This window comes from Gopherus flavomarginatus, chromosome 4 (assembly GCF_025201925.1).
Source record: "Gopherus flavomarginatus isolate rGopFla2 chromosome 4, rGopFla2.mat.asm, whole genome shotgun sequence".
NCBI lineage: Eukaryota > Metazoa > Chordata > Testudines > Testudinidae > Gopherus > Gopherus flavomarginatus.
In genome coordinates this window covers 30,568,784-30,584,020 of record NC_066620.1, presented here as the reverse complement: position 1 = coordinate 30,584,020, position 15,237 = coordinate 30,568,784, and the positions used below count along the sequence as shown (strand labels likewise).

Sequence of the window (15,237 nt, the reverse complement as noted above, 5' to 3'; positions counted from 1 at the left end):
TTAAAGACCACTAAGTTAGAACAGAAGTGCCAAACAAACATTATATATATCGAGCATCATTAATGCACCATTACAAGTAGCTGTAATGAGAGAGAGTTCAGTTTCCTGGCATTTTTTTGGGCCCAATATCTGTTTAATTCACAAGGTGGTCACTTTTTCCACAGGAATGTCCAAATTAAGACTGAATGTTTCTTTCTTTTTTGGAGGAGGTGAGGGGAGAATTAATGAAATACCTACTTGTGTCATTGAAAGGTACTTTTTCATTGATTATGCATAGAGAGTCATCCAATCGCCTACCCAAATCCGCATGAAGGTTCTTTAACTGCTGCTGGCTGGGTAGAAAAACAGGATAACATTACAAACCTTGTTTAAGTAAATCAACAACATCTCAGTTATACCTTAAGCTGTGGTCCCATGTTCAAATACTGCCCACATTTTTTCAGAGTTTTAAAAAGAGCGAAACAGGTCATAACATGAGTAAGGAGACACAGGATAAGGCACAGCAGGACTGACATTTATGGCGATCAGGATTTTCAAGTTCTTCATTTCCCCCTCCCAATACAATGAGAAGTGCACAGAAAGCCAGAGAGCTGAATAACCATGTTGCATTCCAAGAGTCAATTTATTGTCAAAGTAACATACATTATTTCTAAACTGTATTACATACACTATATGAAAACTTAATTCAGTTCCAAAGTATGTCACATTTAGGATCCTTTTACTTCTCCAAGTCAGAAAACAACCTGTATTGTTTCATCCCACAGTGAGTGGTGGATAATTCAGGTAGCTACACAGTATATTTATTTATTGCATAATTGTTACAGAAGTGTCACAAGCATTTCAGAGTCCCATATTTAGTGCTGATAACCTAGTAGCCTAAGCTGCAAAGCAAAGAGCTCTGTAAAAATATTCATATTTCTACTCACCTGTATTTTGTTCGACTGAAATCTAATGGCTGTTATGAATTTTATAAAAGACAAGTCTATGAGACAAACATTGATCATTGCTCATACTGTAGAGTAAAAGATTCTACTCAGACATTGTACACACATTAATAACTTACTTCTGTAAAATTATTTGCAGGTGTTACTTGTAACTATATAAGTTACAACATTTCAGACAAGTGTCTCTTCTACGATGACAACATCCCTCTAAAATAACAACAATTCCACAATTTTTCACAAGCTTTACAGTTTTTTACAACTACCTAGCATTCTTGCTGAAGAAAACACTGAACTAAAGAGCTCTGCATAACAGGATTTTAACAACATGAGCAAGAGCTGCTCTTTTGTCATATCAAGGAGGAGGGATACAGAGATCTCTAGAACACAGTAGCTGATCAACATTAGAGATGAGATCAACTTATTTCCTTTTCCCAGATAAAATTAAAGTGGCTGCAATACCCATGTACTACTGTTATTTGTGGCATGAAACTAACAGAGCACTAAGTAACTCTCGGTTTTACCAGAATGAGTGTATATGGCTGTATTCAATTGCTGTACCAATGCAGAACAATCACTGCTCTGGTTGGTTGACTTAAAGAAAAATGTATTTTTAAACATAAGAACTTACCATTCTTCTGCTCGAAATCTACATTCCTTAGCTTCTCTTTCTAGTGTCTGAGACTTGATCTTTATGCAAAAAGAACAGAACCCCATAATGTAAGTACTAAAACATTTTTGCACGTATTATTTGCAACACTTTTTAAGCATTTTAGTAAGCACGATTGTAAAACTTACTTCTAAGTTGGTTTTATCATTCTGCAGTTTTTCTATAGTATCAATGTATTTCCGGGTTAAACTATCCACCACTGCTTGATGCTGGGCAGCATCTGTTTCCAAAACCTCAAGTCTATTTTTCAGCTCAGCTTCCAAACGTTTGTGCTGCTCATCTGCTTCAAAGAACTACAAATGAGAAAAGGAATTTTCTTATCTGAAATATTCCTTTTAATCCAATACTGTAAGTTATGTCAATTCATAAGGACACCATAGACTCTTACTACTGAAGGCAGATTTTTACAAGCTATAGTTTCTTATGCTGCTTTACTCTGTGTAGTCACTTATGTGGCCCTCATCAACTATCATCAGACTGCCTTATGAGGACTATAAATCTTGGAACACTAAAGGAGCATTGTCCATAGTACTGTAAAATACTATTCAGAATATAGCGGCTTCAAAAAATAACCCTAGGGGAATTCTGCACCAAAAAATTAAAAATTCTGCACACAATATTTTAAAATATTCTGCAAATTTTATTTGTCAAAATACTACTACATAATCACACTAGTTTCAGTTATTTTGGTAATTTATTTCAAAATACCTTTCGTACAGTAACTCCTCACAAAGTCATCTCAGTTAATGTTGTTTCGTTGTTACATTGCTGATCAATTAGAGAACATGTTCGTTTGAAGTTGCGCAATGCTCCCTTATAAAGTTGTTCGGCAGCTGCCTGCTTTGTCCACCACTTGCAGAAAGAACAGCCCATTGCAGCTGGCTGGTGGGGGCTTGGAACCAGAGTAGACCAGCAGCCCCCCATCAGCTCCCCACTCCCTTAAGTTCCCTGTGAGGCAGCCACCCAGCAGGCTACCAATTGCTGGCAGTTCAGCTGTCCCCCTCCTCACTGTTATGTGCTGCTTCTGCCCTCTGCCTTGGAGCTGCTACCAAGAGTCTCCTGCTTGCTGGGGTGAAAGAGTGGAAAGAGGGAAGAGAGGTGTTAATGTCAGGGCTTCCTCCTCCCCCGTGCTCCTGCTCCCTGCTTACCCCATCTCCATAGAGCGGGGGGGGGAGGGGGAGACACGACAGGACTCAGGATGGAGTGAGCTTGCTAGCAGCAGCTGCTGTTTCAACTTCCTGATCTATCAAAAAGGCAAAGCAGAGTGGCGTCAGAGTATTTAAAGGGGCAATGCGCATGTTTCTCTCTCTCTCTCACACACACACAGGGTGTGTGTCTCTGTCTGCCATACTGTCTCCTCTCCCTCCATTTGTGCTGCCTTGTAGAGTGTTAGGTTACATTAACAACAATGTATTAACCCTTGAGGGCTCAGCCGAGTGTTAGTTCATCATTCAGCACTAAAGCATTCCCTGAGAAATATTTCACCCTCTGACTCCACTACCTCAACCATATATATATATATATATATATATATATATATATATATATATATATATATATGGAGACGGGGCAAGGCCAGACAGCTATAGAAAAGCAGTCGGAGACAGATATATTAGCCCCAGGCTAAACAAATCCCTGTTAACAGAGTAAGTAAATGACAGCTACTCCAGGTCAATTAAGTATCAGAGGGGTAGCCGTGTTAGTCTGGATCTGTAAAAGCAGCAAAGAATCCTGTGGCACCTTATGGACTAACAGATGTTTTGGAGCATGAGCTTTCATGGGTGAATACGAAACACAAAAGCTCATGCTCCAAAACGTCTGTTAGTCTATAAGGTGCCACAAGATTCTTTGCTGCTTTTACAGGTCAATTAAGACATCTGGGGCTAATTAAGATCTTTCCAGAAGGCAGGGAAGATAACTAGGTTGATTGGGACACCTGAAGCCAATAAGGGGCTGGCTGAAACTAGTTAAAAGCCTCCTCAGTTAGTCAGTTAAGCACGCGTCAGGAGCTCCAGGAGAAAGCCATGCTGTTGGAGGAAGTAAGCAATACAAACCACATCAGGCCCAAGGAAGAAGTTCCTGAGGTAACAGTGAAGTACATATTAAGGAAGTGGAGACTGCTGTGGGGAAGTGGCCCAGGGAATTGTACACGTCCTACTTCAAAAAAAAGTCAGCTACCATAGCCGCTACTATTAAGGTCCCTGGGTTGGAGCCTGGAGTAGAGGGCGGGCCCCGGCTCCCCCTCTCCCCTCCCCGATTAATCACTAAGACTGGGAGACAACAGAGACTGTGCGAGGGCAGGTTGCTTCTCCTCACCTCCCTTGCTGGCTTATGATGAAAATGGCTCAGTAGGCTGTGACCCTTGCCTCTAGAGAGTGAAGGGCTATGTGGAGGGTCAGAGTGAGCCTCTGAAGCTAGCGAAATCCGCCAGGAAGTGCGGGACCCACTGAGACAAGGACAGAGCTTTGTCACGATATATGTAAAAAATATACAGTCTTGTCTGGTGAAAAAAAATTTCCCTGGAACCTACCCTAACCCCCCACCTCTCGCCCCCCCATTTATATTAATTCTTACAGGGAAATTGGATTCACTTAAATTCGCATTTTTCAGGAACATAACTACTATGTTAAGTGAGGAGTTACTGTATGTCTGTGACAATACAGAAACACAAAAATCCCCCCAGGAGTAGAAAGTTAAAGAAACTCCTATTGACAACCCAGTTCCTGTTTGTACGTTGCCCCCCTCTCTGAGCCCAGCCAGGGGGACAGATAACCACAACCCCTCTCCCACCCAGATCCCAGCTGTGGCCCTCCACAGCCCACACACGAGCCTCCCTACGCCCCAGAGCGCAGACACCCACTCTCCTCCACCCAACTACCCCTAGCCCAGGGATCCAGAGGGAGAAATAGCCTGATGCTCAGTCCCAGGCTTGTACGGAGTTTCCTGCAGTGCGCACCTCGGTCTCTTTCCCTCAGTGCATGTGACGAACTGCAGCTGCTAGGAACCCTCTATTCTTACCTCTCACCCTCCACCCCCACCTATGTGTGAGCTGGGCTCGGCCAGGTCCAGTGGCCCCCATTAGCAGCCAACGGCACTGCAGCCCATTTGGGGGGGAGGGGCACAGAATCTGTGCAAAAATACATTAATTTCTATAATATTCTGCATTGCACAGTGGCGCAGAATTACCCCAGGAGTAAAATAATCTGACACAAATTAAGTTTCTGACATTTTGCAATTCAAAGTGAATTTAAGCACATGCACAGCAGTGCCAGTTAGTGTGGTCTGAGGCTTCAAAGGATCATTAGAAAACATCAATTTAATCCACTCTTCTCACAAGCCACGTCAGATCTGAGCTACCACAGAGTGGTTTTTGGATGCTTTACTACTCATTTTCTCCATTGCAGTTCACATATAACTAGCTTTCAAACCTCAGAAGAGAAATTCTTTGAGAATTACTCACTTGTATATGTAATCGTTCATTCTCCTCTATCTTCTTTTGAAGATCTTCATCAAAGACACTCTTCTGCTCTTGACTCAACTGAGATGAAGAGTCTCCACTTTTCTGATAAAAATTAAAAAAAAAGTATTTCCATGTATTGTATGCAGATTTACAGGGCACCCGTTCCCAATATGTAAGCATACTTTACACAGCTTAAAATTGGGTCTAGTCACTTTTCCACAGTAACAGAAGCACAGACTATGATTAACATTCCTAAAATACAGTTATTTCAAATATTTCTTACAACCTACATATATCACTTGTACTAAAACACAAGTTCAAAGACAGCACCAGATCTCTGAGCCTGGACAATTACAACCGCATGCACAAATTGCATTAAATATATTATTTGTACATGTTAGAAGACAACAAGTTAGTCATTACTCAAAAAAATTCAGTCACAACATTTGTAAACCTGTATAGGCCTAATCTCGTGAAATGGCATACTTGGACAAAGTTTCAAGTAATAGTTTCTTAACACTAAATGATTGCTTCTTGGAATAACTAGAGCAGATAAGGAGAGGCTACTCTTGACACAGAAGCTAACCCAAATAGTGACAGTAGCTCAGCTATTGAGTGACAGTGACTAAGGGTATGTCTACACTACAAAATTAGAATTTATAGAAGTCAGTTCTTTATAAATCATTTTTATATAGTCGATTGCCTGTGTCCCCACACAAAATGCTCTAAGTACATTAACTTGGCGGACTGCATCCACAGTATCGAGGCTAGTGTCGACTTCCGGAGCGTTGCACTGTGGGCAACTATCCCATAGTTCCCGCAGTCTTCACCGCCCATTGGAATTCTGGGTTGAGATCCCAGTGCCTGATGGGGCAAAAACAGTCTCGCAGATGGTTCTGGGTACATGTCGTCAGGCCCTCCTCTGCCTCCCTCCCTCTCTCCCTCTGTGAAAGCAACGGCAGACAATTGTTTTGCGCCATTTTTCCTGAGTTACCTGTGCAGATGCCATACCACGGCAAGCATGGAGCCCGCTCAGCTCACCATCACCATATGTCTCCTGAGTGCTGGCAGACGTGGGACTACACTGCTATACATTAGTAGCTCATTGCCTTTTGGCAGCAGACAGTGCATTATGACTGGCAGCCGTCGTACTCCTGGGTGCTCTTTTAGCCAACCTGGGTGAGGTTGGTCAAAGGCGCCTGGGCAGACATGGGAGCGACTCAGCCAGCTCATTTCCCAGTTGTACTGCACCATCTTCCAGCAAGCACCCAGGAGATGACTATGGCTAGCAATCGTAATGCAGCATCTTCTGCCGAGCACCCAGGAGATGACTATGGCTAGCAGTCATACTGTACCGTCTGCTGCCAGTCTAAGATGTATAAGATAGATGGAGTGGATCAAAACAAGAAACAGACCAGATTTGTTTTATATTCATTTGTTCCCCCCTCCCTCCATGAAATCAACAGCCTGCTAAACCCATAGTTTTGAGTTCAATCCTTGAGGGGGCCATTCTGTGTGACAGTTGTTTGTGTTTCTCCTTGATGCAAAGCCACCGCCTTTGTTGATTTTAATTCCCTGTAAGCCATGCCATCAGTCGCCCCTCCCTCTGTCAGAACAATGGTAGACAATCACTTTGCGCCTTTTTTCAGCGCAGATGCCACAGCACTGGGAACATGGAGCCCGCTCATGGAGCCCGGTAATTATGAGCAATGTAAACACCATGCACATTATCCTGCAGTATATGCAGAACCAGAACCTGCAAAAGTGAAACCAGGCAAGGAGGCGACAGCAGCGCGGTGACAAGAGTGATGAGGACCTAGACATGGACATACACTTCTCACAAAGTACAGGCCGTGACAATATGCACATCATGGTGTTAATGGGGCAGGTTCATGCCCTGGAATGCCGATTCTGGGTTCGGGAAACAAGCACAGACTGGTGGGACTGCATAGCATTGCGGGTCTGGGAGGATTCCCAGTGGCTGCGAAACTTTCACATGCGTAAGGACATTTTCATGGAACTTTGTGACTTGTTTTCCTCTGCCCTGAAGTGCCAGAATACCAAGATGAGAGCAGCCCTCACAGCTGAGAAGGGAGTGGCGATAGCCCTCTGGAAGCTTGCAACGTCAGACAGCTACCTGTCAGTCGGGCATCAATTTGGAGTGGGCAAATCTACTGTGGGGGCTGCTGTGATCCAAGTAGCCAACGCAATCAAAAAGCTGCTGCTTTCAAGGGTAGTGACTCTGGGAAACGTGCAGGCCATAGTGGATGGCTTTGCTGCAACGAGATTCCCTAACTGTGATGGGGCGACAGACGGAACCCATATCCTGGCACTGGAGCACCAAGCCAGCGAGTACATAAACCGAAAGCGGTACTTTTCAATGGTGCTGCAAGCACTGGTGGATCACAAGGGACGTTTCACCAACATCAACGTGGGATGGCCGGGAAAGGTACATGACGCTCGCATCTTCAGGAACTCTGGTCTGTTTCAAAAGCTGCAGGAAGGGACTTTCTTCCCAGACCAGAAAATAACCATTGAGTATGTTGAAATGCTTATAGTTATCCTTGAGGACCCAGCCTACCCTTTAATGCCATGGCTCATGAAGCCATACACAGGCACTCTGGACAGTAATCAGGAGTTGTTCAACTGTAGGCTGAGCAAGCGCAGAATGGTGTTAGAATGTGTATTTGGATGTTTAAAAGCACATTGGCGCTGTTTACTGACTCAGACAGACCTCAGAGAAACCAATATTCCCATCGTTATTACTGCTTGCTGTGCACTCCACAATATCTGTGAGTAAGGGGGAGACATTTATGGCAGGGTGGGAGGTTGAGGAAAATCGCCTGGCTGCTGATTACATGCAGCCAGACACCAAGGTGGTTAGAAGAGTCCAAGAGGGTGCAGTGCGCATCAGGGAAGCTTTGAAAACTAGTTTCCATGGCTGGCCAGGCTACAGTATGAAAGTTCTGTTTGTTTTTCCTTGATGAATCCCCTGCTTGGTTCATTCTACTTCCCTGTAAGCTAACCACCCCCTCCTCCCCGCTTTGATCACCGCTTGCAGAGCCAATAAAGTCATTGTTGCTTCACATTCATGCATCCTTTATTAATTCATCACACAAAGAGAGGGATAACTGCCAAGGTAGCCCAGGAGAGGTGAGGGAGGAAGGAAGGAAAAGGCCACACTGCACTTTAAAACTTAAAAACTTTTATTGAAGGCCAGCCTTCCGTTGCTTGGGCAATCCTCTGGGGTAGAGTGGCTGGGTGGCCGGAGGCCCCCATACCATGTTCGTGGACATCTGAGTGAGGAGGCTATGGAACTTGGGGAGGACGGTTGGTTACACAGGGCTGTAGTGGTGGTCTGTGCTCCTACTGCCTTTCTTGCAGCTCAGCCATACGCTGGAGCATATGAGTTTGATGCTCCAGCAGCCTGAGTATTGACTCCTGCCTTCTGTCACCACCTATCACCTTTAGCCCGCCACTTACTCTCTTTAGCCCGCCACCTCTCCTCGTGTTCATATTGTGCTTTCCTGCACTTTGACACTGTCCGCCTCCACATATTCTGCTGTGCTCTGTCAGTGTGGGAGGACAGCATGAGCTCAGTGAACATTTCATCCCGAGTGCATTTTTATCGCCTTCTAATCTTTGCTAGCTTCTGGGAAGGAGAAACATATGCAGCTGGTGGAGGGGAAAAAAGAGGGAGAGTGGAAGTTAAAAAGACATTTTATAGAACAACAGGTACACTTTCACGGTAAACCTTGCTATTAATATTACATAGCACATGTGCTTTCATTACAAGGTCGCATTGTGGTGGATTCACCCCTCCCCCCACCACGTAGCTAACAGCAGGGAACATTTCTGTTCAGTCACAGGCAAACAGGCACCTCTGAATGTCCGCTTAATAAAACCACTCTATTTCAATCAAGTGACCACGAATGATATCATTCTCCTGAGGTAACACAGAGACGAAAAGAACGGATGTTGTTTAAATGCCAGCAAACACCACGACCATACGCTGCAATGCTTTGTTCTGCAATGATTCCCAACTACGTGCTACTGGCTTGGCATGGTACAGTGTCCTACCATGGAGGACGGAATAAGGCTGCCCTCCCCAGAAACCTTTTGCAAAGGCTTTGGAAGTACATCCAGGAGAGCTTTATGGATATGTCCCTGAAGGATTTCTGCTCCAGACACGTTAACAGACTTTTCCAGTAGCTGTACTGGCCACAAATGCCAGGGCAAATTAATCAAACACGCTTGCTTTTAAACCATGTCTAATATTTACAAAAGGTACATTCACCAGAGGTCCCTTTTCTGCCTAGAGTGTCCAGGAGCCCACCTTGGGTGAGTTTGGGAATTACTGGCTCCAGGTCCAGGGTGAGACACAGATCCTGGCTGTTGGGGAAACCTGTTTCTCCGCTTCCTTGCTGTGAGCTATCTTCCTCGTCCCCAAAACTCACTTCCGTGTTGCGCCCTACTCCACTAACGGAGTCAAAGCACAGGGTTAGGGTACTGGTGGCTGCACCCCCTAGAACGGCATGCAGCTCATCACAGAAGCTGCATGTTTGGGGCTGTGACCCGGAGAGACCGTTTGCCTCTCTGGTTTTTTGGTAGGTTTGCCTGAGCTCCTTAATTTTCACGCAGCACTGCTGCGAGTCCCTGTTATAGCCTCTGTCCTTCATGCCCTTGCAGACTTTTTCAAATGTTTTGGCATTTCATTTACTGGAACGGAGTTCAGCTAGCATGGATTCGTCTCCCCATACAGCGATCAGGTCCCATATCTCCCCTTCAGTTCATGCTGGAGCTCTTTTGCTATTCTGGGACTCCATCGTCACCTCTGCTGATGAGCTTTGCATAGTCACTGATCAGCTCACAAAGCTGGCCAAACAGGAAATGAAATTCAAAAGTTTGCGGGACTTTACCTGTCTACCTGGCCATGGCATCTGAGTTGAGAGCGCTGTCCAGAGTGGTCACAATGGAGCACTCTGGGATAAGATCCCGGAGATCAATACCGTCGAATTTATAGAAGTCCACACTACCCCAAATTTGACGATGCAAGGCTGATTTCAGTGCTAATCCTCTCAGAAGTGGAGTAAAGAAATCGATTTTAAGAGCCCTTTAAGTCGAAAAAAGGGCTTCATCTTGTGGACAGGTGCAGGGTTAAATTGAGGTGATGCTGCTAAATTAGACCTAAAATTGTAGTGTAGACCAGGCCTACAACACAATTAAATGCGATATCCTGGGGCAGGCAGGTTACCAAAAAGTGACGACACTGAAGTTTGAAAGGAAAATTTCAATAAAATATAGTTAGTCAAAATGGCGTTAAAAGTAAAGGAAGTAAAAACCTTAAGAAGTGGTATGGATGCTACTTAACTAAACAATAATGGAGTGTCATAACACATTCCAGTTGCTGAACAAAATGGAAATCTGGAAGGCAATGTAAATGGTAAGATCTGAGAGGCTATTAGAAGCAAACTGCAATCCTTCAAAATTTGGAAGTCTGAACTGATGGAAGCCATAAATCACACCTGGCAATAAGTAAAAGGGAAATTAGAAGGGACAAAATGTATTTTGAGGAACAAACAACAAAAGATGTAAAAACAGATTTAAGTATATCAGAAGCATAAAGCTTGTGAAAGAATTGGTGTGTCCAGAGCTAAATGGAGAAATTATGGACGATAAGGACACTAATGAGAAGCTAAGTGATTTCTCTATCAGATTTCACCACTGAGAAAACACCTACCCCAGACCTGCTCTTTTCTGATAACGAAGATCAGCTACTCTCAGGAATTCAGGTTTCAGAAGAGGTGGTACTGCAGCAAAATAATAATTTGAAAGGTGATAAACCAACAGGCATAGATTGGATACATCCAAAAGATAAGGCAGCACTTAAGGATGAAATGGCTAAGCTCTTATTAAAAAACAGCCACTGTTCCAGAGGACTGGAGGATAGGAAAGATTGTACCTATATTTTTAGAAGGCTCTTGGAGTGATCTGAGGAACTAGAGGGCAGTAAAGCCTTACATCTGTACCTGACCAACTGGTTGAAATGATAATTATAAGCAGAACAGAACATCTGGAAGACTATGGTATGATAGGTCTAAGCAATATGGTCTTAGCAAAGGAAAATCATGTCTCATTAAACTTTTAGACTTCATTGAAGGTGTCTATAAAGTAATAGATGAAGGAAAACTAGCTGATGTAGTTCATTTAGACTTTAAAAGGCCTTTGACGAGGTTCCGTACAACAGAGGGTGAATAAAAATCAAAGTTTTTTAAAACTGATAGCATAAGGTAAAGCCTAAATTTATTATAATATTTTAAGATTATGTAAATTAAATAAAAAAAATAATACTAAGCGATGTTTGCTGTGAATTGTTACCAGAAGTCAGTCATTAAACTGGTGGGCTAAGCACCTGGAAACAGTTTGTTGATTTGCTAAACCAACTTTTGAAAGCAATAGCCTCTTCTGCAAGTGCAGAGAAAATATTTTCTTCATTTGAGTTTAACTAGTTCAGCTCAAATGACTAGTTCAGTCAGCGTTAAGAAATCAGTTGAAAAAGCAGAAAAGCTTGTTTTACTCTTTCAATCTTGTGAGAGGGTGAGCTCTACAATCTGTAAAATCTTGAAGAACATGTTGACCAGAAACAATCACTTCAGTTCATTAACTACAGATATTTCCTTTGTTTAAAAAGGTTAATTTTAAATGAAAAGCATGTTTTTAAAAAATTCTTATGTTTTCAGAACTTAAGAAGTTTTATTCAATACAAAAATTAAAACGCAGCTTTTGTGCATTTGTAATTGAATCTAAATTTTCATCCGAACAGGCTTTGACAAAAGTCCCGAGTCAAACAAGAATCATCTAGTAAATAAGAAATGCATCATTCACCATTTAAAAAAATGTAACTGTTAACACTCTGAATTAGTTAAATTAAGCTATACAATTGCTTAAATAAATTTGCATAATATAGTGTATCCTGTTTAGTAAAAAGAATTCACTAAATTTAGTGAAAAGGCTATATTCAGGTGCAAATCAACATGTTTTAATGGTTACCAACTAATGAGAATTAACTTTTGTTTAAAAATAAACTAAAAAAAAAGTACAAATACAAAACAGATGATTTAAGTCAGTTCATCCTGACAGAAGAGGCTACCAAAGAATCTAGTCATAGGGTGAGAGTCAAAGTACTGTTTTCAATCAAACTGGCTAGGAGACAGAAAGATATAAATAGGAATAAAAGGTCAGTTATGCAAAAGATTCAGAGTGGGGTGACTCAGGGTTCTGTACTAGGTTCCATGTTTAATATACTTAAAGATGTGGAAAGGAAATAAGTAAGTGAAATTCAGTGTTGATAAATGTACACTAATGCACACTGGAGGGGGAAAAACTAAATATTCATACACCTTACATAATTCTAAGTAAACTGTATCAACAAGATATCAACTTGAATATTCTTGATTCCCATACAAAATTATCAATTGATGATAAAAATTTTGGAAAGGATATTTACCTCATGCGTCAAGGGTTGAGTAAATCTACTAAAAACCAGTCAGAAATTTAATCTGCAGAGGGGGCAGATTCCCACACCATGTATCTATTTCAGGGTTCTTACACTTTTTTTTGAAGCATCTGGTATTGGCCACTGTCAAAGACAGGATACTGGACCAGACGGACTCGAGTTTGATCCAGTATAAATTCCTATATTCCTACTCATCAAATCATAGGAAACCATGGCCCACACCAGGGTTCGGCAACCTTTCAGAAGTGGTGTGCCAAGTCTTCATTTATTCACTCTGATTTAAGGTTTTGCGTGAGTAATAAATTTTAAGGTTTTTAGAAGGTCTCTTTCTATGTCTATAACATATAACTAAACTATTGTTGTATGTAAAGTAAATAAGGTTTTTAAAATGTTTAAGAAGCTTCATTTGAAATTAAATTAAAATGTAGAGGCCCCCGGACTGGTGGCCAGGACCTGGGCGATGTGAGTGCCACTGAAAAATCAGCTGGCGGCACACGTGCCATAGGTTGCCTACCCCAGTCCACAGAGTTTACAGATTTGCATAGAATCACAGGGTTAGAAGGGTCCACAAAAGTGTGTGGTACAAGTCGATAGACAAACGTCTAAGTTTATATAGTTAAACATTAGGTTTGTATTGTATACACACTAAATTCGGGGCATTCTCTATTGCTTGTTTTACAACGTATGTTCATTTATTTTAAATTAAAATTTCTTTATTATTAGATACTATCAAGTGGCGAAGCAATGCTCTACCAATTTGTCACTGCTAGAAAGTTTCCATACAGTACATGGCACAAAAATATACATGGGGATAGAAAGGCAGAAAAGAAGAAGTGAAGGACATTGTTTTATGTCTCTTACTAAGATGCTGATAAAAACAAGACCAGTGAAGGAAAGCCAGGACATTTTTCTTTAAGTAAATTGTTTCAATTTGAAGCCTACCTTGTTCTTCTTGCCTTTGGCTTCACTTAAAGTGAGTTCATCCTGAAGCAATTCCACCCTCTTTGCAAGCTGTTGATTTCGAAATGTCAAACTGTCCATTTCTTGTTGCAGTTTTCTCAATGATTGGTCCTTCATCTTCAGTTGTTCCTGAATTAGCATAAAAGTTTCATCAATCCAATACAATTTCAGCACAAGCGTTATAAAAAAGTGATTAATATTAAAAAAAAAATCACAAAGGAATAATAGTAATTATACAAAATCTAAAAAAATTCAACACAAATGGCTTTGTTCATTTGTAGACAACCTAAATGCACATATGGATTGTTTTTAGCAAAAAAGAGTTTAGATTCCTTAAGTCTACACAAAGCATGCTGCGAGTCCGTACTTCTTCCTTTTACACAGTCAGATGAACACTTCCTGGTGACTGTATTGTAAATGCCCACCACACCGCATAAGGAACAGAACAGTTGCAGATGGGAAATTCTTACTGAATCAATCCTTTGTTACAATTAGCTACATCCACTTAACCACAAAGCAGATCTGCAAAACTTCACCATCTGATCATACAGTTTGACAAGAGTGCAATTAAATAGGAGACTTTTTAACTTGTACCTTCAGAGAAGCAGAATTTGCTTGCTCATCCACGACACCTTTTTTCAGCACCTGATTCTGAGCTCGAAGCTGAAAACAAAGTGCAAATTATTAATCCAGCCAGGAATCAACAAACATACAAAGTGTTCATTAACAACCTGCAAGAGTACATATCTTTGTTTAGGAAAACAGGAAATATGTGCATTTTTAAGCAGGCCGTATTAGTTCTGTTGTAGTAATATTGAAAAAAGTATAAGACCAGCATAACCCAATTCCATTGTTTTAGATTTTGGAAAACAAGTCATCTTACCTTCTATGAACTTCACTCTCAACCAAACTGTCTTAAACAAGAAATATACTGTGATGTTGCACTCTATGATTTTATGAAAGTATGCTGATGAGTATGAATATAAGGCAACTGGAATATGCTTCATGCAAAAGGTCTCTTGTAAGGGATCATTGCAAAGCTTATAATCTACTGAGTGTGGTCTTCCTATTTGTATAAATTATCACTCTTGTACCTGAAACTAGAAATACGAAATATAACTCTGAGGGCCTATTGTAATTTATGCAAAGTGTGGGCCATTAACGGTGGTTCGGAATCTTGATGCCTCCCATTAACCAGGACAATTGTCTGTGGATGGCTCTGTTTTACTTGCGAGTCTTCCTGTATATCTGTGTGCTGGCAAGTGGGTAATGAAGTCTTACAGTGACATGTGATCATGTCAGCTGAACTGAAATCCATCTATAACCTGGTGTCTTTTCATTGAGAAGAAGGGGGTGGAAACCCAGAGAAGGACAAAAGATTCCCGCCTTATGCAAAAGATATATAAAGGGGTGGAACGGAACAAAGATGGGAGAGAAGCCATCATGAAGAATCCCCTAGCTACCACCTGAGCGGGAACAAGAGCTATACCTGGGGAAAGAATTGTGCCCAGGCCTGGAAGGTGTACAGTCTGAGGTAAAAACTTACTGAAGCATCTCTAAGGATGAGATTATCTGTACTCAGTTTGATTAGACATAGATTTGCGCCTTTTATTATTGACAAAGTGAGTATTCACCCACAAAAGCTTATGCGCCAATATGTCTGTTAGTCTATAAGGTGCCACAGGACTCT

General features: G+C 41.7%; 1 protein-coding gene across 5 annotated transcripts in view; it reads right to left on the bottom strand.

The window, feature by feature from the left end:
- PPP1R21 (protein phosphatase 1 regulatory subunit 21) overlaps positions 1-15,237 on the bottom strand; it is an 89,237-nt gene that overhangs the window by 50,374 nt on the left and 23,626 nt on the right. For all 5 annotated transcript variants that reach the window (XR_007774153.1, XM_050951829.1, XM_050951830.1 and 2 more), the window contains exons 2-7: positions 14,142-14,210; positions 13,530-13,676; positions 5,072-5,173; positions 1,740-1,904; positions 1,573-1,631; positions 238-332 (exon numbers count right to left, since the gene is read on the bottom strand). Coding sequence is in view for 4 of the 5 variants with exons in the window: in XM_050951829.1 (XP_050807786.1) it covers positions 238-332; positions 1,573-1,631; positions 1,740-1,904; positions 5,072-5,173; positions 13,530-13,676; positions 14,142-14,210 (637 nt within the window). In the remaining variant the exon portion in view is untranslated. The remainder of the gene's footprint in view (positions 1-237; positions 333-1,572; positions 1,632-1,739; positions 1,905-5,071; positions 5,174-13,529; positions 13,677-14,141; positions 14,211-15,237) is intronic.